We start from the raw sequence: 10000 nt of genomic DNA, 5'->3' as shown, positions 1-10000 counted from the left end.
TCGGGGGTCTCCGATCCATCCATGGGCCGCAGCCCCAGAGGCCCCAAACAGAGCCCCCAATGAGGCTGGGATCGAATTTTGGGGTTATTCATTTTTACTCTAAAATTTTTGGAATTTTTACTCTGAATTTTTGGGATTTTTACTCTGAAATTTTTGGGCTTCCCCCAAATTCCTTTCCCCCAAACTTTCAGATTTTTGGAAACTTTCTGGATTTTTGATTTCCCCCAAATTTTCACTTTTCCCCCCAGGGATGTTTTGGATTTCACATTTTGGGGTCTTTCTGCCCGGGGTCTGAATTTTTTTGGAGTATTCCAATTTTGGGATTTTTTCTGGGTTTTTACCATATTTTTTGGGGATTCTTCCTCCAGATTTTTTGGAATTTCTCCCATTACTTTCAGGGATTTTTACTCCACATTTTTGTGATTTCTGCCCTAATTTTTAGGATTTATACCCCAAACTTTTGGGATTTCTGTACCATATTTTTCAGATTTCTCCTGCGGATTTTTAGGATTTCTCTCCCAAACTTTTAAGATTTTTGCTCCAAATTTTTGGCATTTCTCCATTTAATTTTGGGAATTTTTCCCCCAAACTTTTCTGTTTTTTTCCCCCAAACATTTGCATTTTTCCCCCCAAATTTTGGGATTTTTTCAGGATTTTTTCCCCCAAACTTTCAGGATTTCCCCCCAGATTTTCAGGATGTTTTGGGGATTTTGGGGCTCGATTTCTGGGGGTCCCTCACTCGCCCAGGGGCACGGGCAGGGGGGGCCCTCGGGGGTCGTCGAACCGATCCATGGGCCGCAGCCCCAGCAGGACCCCCCCCCCCAGCAGGAGCCCCCCCAGCAGGAGCCCCCCCGAGATCAGCCCCATCCAGGCCCCCGGGCCGAAGAAGCCGGCGCAGTCCGAGGCCGCCCCGAAAACGCCGCCGGAGACGTTGAACCCCTGAACCTGCGGGGGGAGAAAAACGGGAATTAATGGGGGGGGGACCTGAAATTGGGGTGGGGGAGGGGTTGGGGTCACCCTGGATTTTTGGGGGTCATTCCACCAGTTTTGGGGTCATTATTTCTCATTTTTGGGGTCATTTTATCTCATTTTGGGGGTTTTTTATTGGGGTTTTTTGTTTTTTTGGGTATTTTTATTTTTTGGAGTATTTCTCATTTTGAGTAATTATTTCTCATTTTCAGGTAATTATTTCTCATTTTTGGGGTATTTTTTCCTCATGTTTGGAGTCATTTTTCCCTTTTTGGGGGTCCCTTTCTCCCATTTTTGGGGTCATTTTTTCCCATCCCCCCCCCCCAGGAACCCCTGAACCTGCGGGGGGAGAAAAATGGGAATTAATGGGGGGACCTGAAATTGGGGTGGGGGAGGGGTTGGGGTCACCCTGGATTTTTGGGGGGTCATTCCAGCAGTTTTGGGGTCATTATTTCCTTTTTGGGGTCATTTTTTCTCATTTTTGGGGTCATTATTTCTCATTTTTGGGGTCATTTTTTCTCATTTTTGGGGCAATTATTTGTCTTTTTGAGGTGATTTTTTTCTCATTTTTGGGGTCATTTATTTTGAGTTTTGGATTAATTTTTTCTCATTTTTGGAGTCATTTTCCCACATTTTTGGGATAATTATCTCTCATTTTTGGAGCAATTATTTCTCATTTTTGGAGCAATTTTTTCTCATTTTCCGGGTATTTTTTTCTCATTTTCGGGGTATTTTCCTCTCATTTCGAAGTAATTTTTTATTATTTTTTTAGTAATTTTATCGCTTTTTTGGAGTAATTTTTTCACATTTTGGGGTCATTTTATCTCTTTTTTGGGGTAATTTTATCTCATTTTGGGGGTAATTATTTCTATTTTTTAGGGTCATTTTTTCTCATTTTTGGAGTAATTTGTTATCATTTTTGGAGGAACTATTTCTCTTTTTTGAAGTAATTATTTCTCATTTTTGGGGTCATTATTTCTCATTTTTGGGGTCATTTTTTCTCATTTTTGGGGTCATTTTTCCACATTTTTGCGGGTAAATATTTCTCATTTTTGGGCTCATTTTATCTCATTTTGGGGGTAATTATTTCTATTTTTTAGGGTCATTTTTTCTCATTTTTGGAGTAATTTTTTATCATTTTTGGAGGAACCATTTCTCATTTTTGAAGTAATTATTTCTCATTTTTGAAGTAATTATTTCTCATTTTTGAAGTAATTATTTCTCATTTTTGGAGTAATTATTTCTCATTTTTGGGGTATTTTTACCACATTTTTGGGATAATTCTTTCTTACTCTTCAGGTAATTATTTCTCATTTTTGGGGTATTTTTTCCTCATTTTTGGAGTCATTTTTTCCCTTTTTGGGGGTCCCTTTCTCCCATTTTTGGGGTCATTATTTCTCATTTTTGGGGTCATTTTATCTCATTTTGGGGGTAATTACTTCTATTTTTTGGGGTCATTTTTTCTCATTTTTGGAGTAATTTTTGTATAATTTTTGAAGTAATTATTTCTCACTTTTCAGGTAATTATTTCTCATTTTTGAAGTAATTTTTTATCATTTTTGGAGGAACTATTTCTCATTTTTGAAGTAATTATTTCTCATTTTTGGGGTATTTTTTCCTCATGTTTGGAGTCATTTTTCCCCTTTTTGGGGGTCCCTTTCTCCCATTTTTGGGGTCATTTTTTCCCATCCCCCCAGGAACCCCTGAACCTGCGGGGGGAGAAAAATGGGAATTAATGGGGGGACCTGAAATTGGGGTGGGGGAGGGGTTGGGGTCACCCTGGATTTTTGGGGGTCATTCCAGCAGTTTTGGGGTCATTATTTCTCATTTTTGGGGTCATTTTTTCTCATTTTTGGGGTAATTTTTTGTCTTTTTGAGGTGATTTTTTTCTCATTTCTGGGGTCATTTATTTTGAGTTTTGGATTAATTTTTTTCATTTTTGGAGTCATTTTTCCCACATTTTTGGGATAATTTTCTCTCATTTTTGGGAGCAATTATTTCTCATTTTGGAGCAATTTTTCTCATTTTTGGGTATTTTTTTCTCATTTTTGGGTAATTTTTTCTCATTTCGAAATAATTTTTTATTATTTTTTAAGTCATTTTATCTCTTTTTTGGAGTAATTTTTTCACATTTTTGGGGTCATTTTTCCGCATTTTTGGGGTCATTTTATCTCTTTTTTGGAGTAATTATTTCTCATTTTTGGGGTCATTTTATCTCATTTTTGGGGTAATTATTTCTCATTTTTGGGGTCATTTTATCTCATTTTGGGGGTAATTATTTCTATTTTTTGGGTCATTTTTTCTCATTTTTGGAGTAATTTTTTAGCATTTTTGGAGGAACTATTTCTCATTTTTGAAGTAATTATTTCTCATTTTTGGAGTAATTATTTCTCATTTTTGGAGTAATTATTTCTCATTTTTGGGGTATTTTTTCCACATTTTTGGAGTAATTATTTTTCACTTTTCAGGTAATTATTTCTCATTTTTGGGGTATTTTTTCCTCATTTTTGGAGTCATTTTTTCCATTTTTGGGGGTCCCTTTCTCCCATTTTTGGGGTCATTATTTCTCATTTTTGGGGTCATTTTATCTCATTTTGGGGGTAATTACTTCTATTTTTTGGGGTCATTTTTTCTCATTTTTGGAGTAATTTTTTTATAATTTTTGAAGTAATTATTTCTCACTTTTCAGGTAATTATTTCTCATTTTTGGGGTATTTTTTCCTCATGTTTGGAGTCATTTTTCCCCTTTTTGGGGGTCCCTTTCTCCCATTTTTGGGGTCATTTTTTCCCATCCCCCCCCCAGGAACCCCTGAACCTGCGGGGGGAGAAAATGGGAATTAATGGGGGGGGGAACCTGAAATTGGGGTGGGGGAGGGGTTGGGGTCACCCTGGATTTTTGGGGGTCATTCCAGCAGTTTTGGGCTGCGCTCCAGGGGCAGCACCAGGGCCCGGGGTGGGTTTGGGGTTTTTATGGGGGGGTTTGGGGTTTTTTTGTGTTTTTTGAGGATTTTTGGGGTTTTTTTGGGGATTTTTTGGGGGGTTTTTTGAGGTTTTTTGGGGTTTTTTTGTGTTTTTTGGGGGTTTTATGGGTGGTTTTTTGGGGTTTTTATGGGTGGTTTTTCTGGGTATTTTTGGGGGGTATTTTTGGGTATTTTTTGGGGTATTTTGGGGTTTTTTTGGGGTATTTTTGGGTATTTTCATTACCTGCAGGTCCCGTATGTGGATGCCCCAGCCCTGGCTGTGCTCCAGGGGCAGCACCAGGGCCCGGGGTGGGTTTGGGGTTTTTATGGGGCTTTTGGGTGTTTTTGGGGGTTTTTTGAGGTTTTTTTTTTTGGGGTTTTGGGGTTTTTTTTTTTGTGGTTTTTTGGTTGGGGGTTTTTGGGTGGTTTTTTGGGGGTTTTTGGGTGGTTTTTGGGTATTTTTTTTTGGGTATTTTTGGGGTATTTTGGGGGTTTTGGGTATTTTGGGTATTTTTGGTTTTTTGGGTATTTTCATACTGCAGGTGTGGGTTTTGGCTGTGCTCCAGGGGCACACCAGGTTTTTTTGGGGTTTTTTGGGGTTTTTTGGGGTTTTTTTGGGGGGTTTTTTTGTGGTTTTTTGTGTGTTTTTATGGGGTATTTTGGGGTATTTTTGGGTATTTTTGGGGGTATTTTTTTTTGGTTCGCTTATGCGGATCCCAGCCAGGGCGGTGGGCCCAGCCAGGGTTTGGGTATTTTTGGGGATTTTGGGGGTTTTTTGTGTTTTTTACCTGCAGGTCCGATGAGCGTCCCAGCCAGGCTGTGCGGGGCACCCGCAGGCTGGGGCTGGGTTTGGGGTTTTGGGGGGTTTTTGGGTGGTTTTTGGTGTGTTGGTTACCTGCAGGCCCGGATTTGGATCCCCCAGCCAGGGCTGTGCTCCAGGGGCAGCACGCGGGCCCGGGGTGGGTTTGGTTTTTTTTTTTTTTTTTTGGGGTATTTTGGGGGGGTTTTGGGGGTTTTGTGTTTTTTCATTATGCGTCGTATGGGATCCCCCAGCCAGGGCTGTGCTCCAGGGGCAGCACGCGGGCTTGGGGTGGGTTTGGGGGATTTTTGGGGGATTTTTGGGGGGTTTATTTGTGATTTTCATTACCTGCAGGTCCCTGTTGCAGCACCGCCCGGTGGTTTGGGGATTTTTTGGGTGGTTTTTGGTGTGTTGGTTACCTGCAGGTCCCGTATGCGGATCCCCCAGCCAGGGCTGTGCTCCAGGGGCAGCACGCGGGCCCGGGGCTGGGTTTGGGGATTTTTTGGGGGTTTTTGGGTGGTTTTGGTGTGTTAGTTACCTGCAGGTCCCGTATGCGGATCCCCCAGCCAGGGCTGTGCTCCAGGGGCACCACGCCGGCGCCGTCGGTGCCCAAATCGCCGCAGCGCCAGCCCAGGGGGGAGGGGGCGGCCGCGCCGCGCACCAGGAACCGCACGGGGGGGGCCCCGCCCAGGGCCAGGGAGAGCTCGTGGAGCCAGGCCCAGGGCCGGGCGGAGACCGGGAACCAGGCACGGCGTAACAGGAACCTGGGGGAGAGAAATAAATACAAATTAAACCTAAATAAATTCATTAAAATATCCCCCAAAACATCCCAGCCAGGCCCAGGGCCGGGCGGAGACCGGGAACCAGGCACGGCGCAACAGGAACCTGGGGGAGAGAAATAAATACAAATTAAACCTAAATAAATTCATTAAAATATCCCCCAAAACATCCCAGCCAGGCCCAGGGCCGGGCGGAGACCGGGAACCAGGCACGGCGCAGCACGAACCTGGGGGAGAGAAATAAATACAAATTAAACCCAAATAAATTCATTAAAATATCCCAGCCAGGCCCAGGGCCGGGCGGAGACCGGGAACCAGGCACGGCGCAGCACGAACCTGGGGGAGAGAGAATAGACACAAAATAAATCCAAATAAACCTAAAATAAATGAATTAAAATATCCCAGCCAGGCCCAGGGCCGGGCCGAGACCGGGAACCACGCACAGCGCAGCAGGAACCTGGGGGAGAGAAATAAATACAAATTAAACCCAAATAAACCCAAATAAATTCATTAAAATATCCCCCAAAACATCCCAGCCAGGCCCAGGGCCGGGCGGAGACCGGGAACCAGGCACGGCGCAGCACGAACCTGGGGGAGAGAGAATAGACACAAAATAAATCCAAATAAACCTAAAATAAATTCATTAAAATATCCCCCAAAATATCCCAGCCAGGCCTGAGACCAGGAACCACGCATGGCGTAACAGGAACCTGGGGGAGAGAGAAATAAACCTAAATAAACCTAAATAAACTTAAATGAACCTAAATAAACCTAAATAAACCAAATAATCCAAAATAAACTCATTAAAACATTCCCTAAAATATCCCAGCCAGGCCCGAGACCAGGAACCAGGCACGGCGCAGCAGGAACCTGGGGGAAAGAGAATAAACCCAAATAAACCTAAATAAACCAAAATAATCCAAAATATCCAAAATAAACCTATTAAAATATCCCCCAAAACATCCCAGCCAGGCCTGAGACCGGGAACCAGGCATGGCGTAACAGGAACCTGGGGGAGAGAGAATAAACCTAAATAAATCCAAATAAACCTAAAATAAATGAATTAAAATATCCCAGCCAGGCGCAGGGCCGGGCGGAGACCGGGAACCACGCACAGCGCAGCAGGAACCTGGGGGAGAGAGAATAGACACAAAATAAATCCAAATAAACCTAAAATAATCCAAATAATCCAAAATAAACCCAAAAAACCCCATTAATTTATCCCCTAAAATATCCCAGCCAGGCCCAGGGCTGGGCTGAGACCGGGAACCAGGAACGGCACAGCACGAACCTGGGGGAGAGAAAATAAACCCAAATAAACCCAAATAAACCAAAATAATCCAAAATATCCAAAATAAACCTATTAAAATATCCCCCAAAACATCCCAGCCAGGCCTGAGACCGGGAACCAGGAACGGTGTAACAGGAACCTGGGCAGGGGGGGAAATAAATCAAAATAAATCCAAATAAACCTAAAATAATCTAAAATAAATTAATTAAAATATCCCCCAAAACCCCCCCCCGCCCCCCCCCCCCGCCTGGGGGGAACCACCAGACGGTGTAACAGGAACCTGGGCAGGGGGGGAAATAAATCAAAATAAATGAAAATAATCCAAAATAAATCAAAATAAATGAATCAAAATATTCCCTAAAATAACCCAGGGGCAGCCCGAGACCGGGAACCACACACAGCACAACAGGAACCTGGGCAGGGGGAAATAAATCAAAATAAATGAAATTAAACCCAAAATAATCGAAAATAAACTCATTAAAATATTCTCTAAAATATTCCCTAAAATAACCCAGGGGTGGCCCGAGATTGGGAACCAGGAATGGTGTAACAGGAACCTGGGGGAGTTGGAGAAATAAATACAAAATAAATCAAAATAACCCAAAATAGTCCAAATTAACCCAAAAAGTGAAATCTCCGCCCCCAAAAACCCTAAAAAGGAGGGTTAGGATGCAAAAAATCCCCCCCAAAAATGAAAATAAACTCAAAATAACCCCAAAAATGAGAGCCCTGCTCCAAAATCCATCAAATAACCCCAAAAATGAGAGTTTGCCCCAAAAAATCCCAAAATAACCCAAAAAATGAGAGCCTGACACCAAAATCCCCAAAAATCCCAAAATAAACCCAAAAAATCCCAGAATGACCCAAAATAAACCCAGAAAATGAGACCCCAGACAAGAAAATCCCAAAAGAATCCCCAAAAATCCCAAAAATGAGAGGTTCAACCCCAAAAATCCCAATATAACCCCCAAAAAATCCCAAATAAACCCAAAATAAACCCAAAATAAACCAAATTCATCCAAAATAAACCCAAAAAAATGAGATCCCGACACCCAAAAGCCCCAAAAATGAGACCCCCCCGCTCAAAAATCCCAAATGGAAAGCCAAAAATCCCAAAATCAACCAAAATAAAGCAAAATAATCCAAAATAACCCCAAAAATGAGAGGCCAGAGGTGGGAAACCCAAAACCCCAAAAGGAACGGAAAAAAATCCCAAAAATCCCAAGAGAAACCCAAAATAACTCCAGAAAAGACACCCCCACCCCAAAAACCCCAAAAATCCCAAAAATCCCAAAATAACCCCAAAAATGCCAAAATAAACTCAAAAAAATCCCAAAAAACCTCAAAAAAATCCCAAAAGAATCCCCAAAAATCTCAAAAATGAGAGGTTCAACCCCAAAATCCCAAAATAACCCCAAGAATGCGAGAGCCCAGGCCCAAAATAAACCCCAAAAAAATCAAAATAACCCCAAAATGAGAGCCCAGGCCCAAAATAAACCCCAAAAAAATCAAAATAACCCCAAAATGAGAGGTCTGTTGCAAAAATCCCAAAATAGAGGTCTGACCCAAAAATGCCAAAATAAACCCAAAAAAAATCCCAAAAACCTCAAGAAAATCCCAAAAGAATCCCCAAAAATCCCCAAAAATGAGAGGTTCAACCCCAAAATCCCAATATAACCCCAAAAAATCCCAAAATAAACCCAAAAAACCCCAAAATGAACCCAAAAAATCCCAAAATAAACCCAAAAATCTCAAAATAAACCCAAAAAATCCCAAAAACTCAAAAAAAAATCCCAAAAAATCCCAAAAACCCAAGAAAATCCCCAAATAAACCCAAAAATCCCAAAATAAACCCAAAAATCCCCAAATAAACCCAAAAATCCCCAAATAAACCCAAAAAATCCCAAAATAAACCCTAAAATCCCAAAAATCTCAAAAAAATCCCAAAATAAACCCAAAAAATCCCAAATAAACCCAAAAATCCCAAAAATCTCAAAAAATCCCAAACTAAACCCAAAAAATCCCAAAATAAACCCAAAAAATCCCAAAATAAACCCAAAAATCCCCAAATAAACCCAAAAATCTCAAAATAAACCCAAAAATCCCCAAATAAACCCAAAAATCTCAAAATAAACCCCAAAAAATCCCAAATAAACCCCAAAAATCCCAAAATAAACCCAAGAATCCCCAAATAAACCCAAAAATCTCAAAATAAACCCAAAATCCCAAATAAACCCAAAAATCCCAAAAATCTCAAAAAATCCCAAAATAAACCCAAAAATCCCAAAATTAACACAAAAAATCCCAAATAAACCCAAAAATCCCAAAAATCTCAAAAAAATCCCAAAATAAACCCAAAAAATGCCAAACTAAACAGCAAAAAATTCAACATAACCCCAAAAATGAGACCTCTGACCCCAAAAAAACCCCCCTAAAAATCCCAAAATAATCCAAAAAAGAGATCCTGATCCCCAAAAACCCCAAAAATGAAACTTCCCCCCCACCAAAACCCCCCCAAAAAATCCCAAAAAGATGAGACCTCCCCCCCACCCCAAAAATGCCAAATTCAACCCAAAAACCCCAAACAAACCCCAAAGTGACCCCAAAAATTCAAATATAACTCCGGAAAAGACTTCTCCACCCCAAAAAGCCCAAAAATCCCCAAAAAATCCCCAAAAAATCCCCAAAAAATCCCCAAAAAATCCCCAAAAATCCCCAAAAATCCCGAATTCTCCTCACGTGATGTTCAGGGGCTCCCCAAACACGTCCGGGTAGCGCAGAACCAACCTGGGGGGAAAAGGGCTCAGGGCACCCCAAAACCCCAAACAACCCCAAAAAACCCCAAAAACCAGCCCAGGGCACCCCAAAAACACCAAAAAACCCCAAAAAAACCCCCAAATCAGCCCAGGGCACCCCAAAAACACCAAAAACCCAAAAAAAACCCCAAAAACCCCAAAAAACCCCAAAATCAGCCCAGGGCACCCCAAAAACACCAAACAATCCCCAAACAAACCCCAAAAAAACCCAAAATATCCCCTGAAAACCAACCCAGGGCACCCCAAAAACACCAAACAAACCCCAAAAACAAACCCAAAACACCAAACAAACCCCAAAAAACCCCCAAAATCAGCCCAAGGGACCCCCAAACCCCAAACAAACCCCAAAAAACTGCCTTAAAACCAGCCCAGGGCACCCCAAAAAC

At 41.7% G+C, this 10000-nt stretch overlaps 1 protein-coding gene across 1 annotated transcript; it reads right to left on the bottom strand.

Moving 5' to 3' along the window:
- Nucleotides 1–604: 604 nt before the first annotated feature.
- LOC115917027 (V-type proton ATPase subunit S1-like) lies at nucleotides 605–9585 on the bottom strand (the record flags this gene model as incomplete). Its single annotated transcript, XM_030970762.1, has 3 exons — nucleotides 605–945; nucleotides 5267–5492; nucleotides 9538–9585. Coding segments are annotated over 3 exons (484 nt in total), but the record flags the coding sequence as incomplete, so codon positions are not given.
- Nucleotides 9586–10000: the final 415 nt, after the last annotated feature.

This window comes from Camarhynchus parvulus, unplaced genomic scaffold (assembly GCF_901933205.1).
Source record: "Camarhynchus parvulus unplaced genomic scaffold, STF_HiC, whole genome shotgun sequence".
Lineage (NCBI taxonomy): Eukaryota > Metazoa > Chordata > Aves > Passeriformes > Thraupidae > Camarhynchus > Camarhynchus parvulus.
Note: the sequence above shows the minus strand (reverse complement) of the source record. Positions and strands in the feature narration are given on the sequence as shown.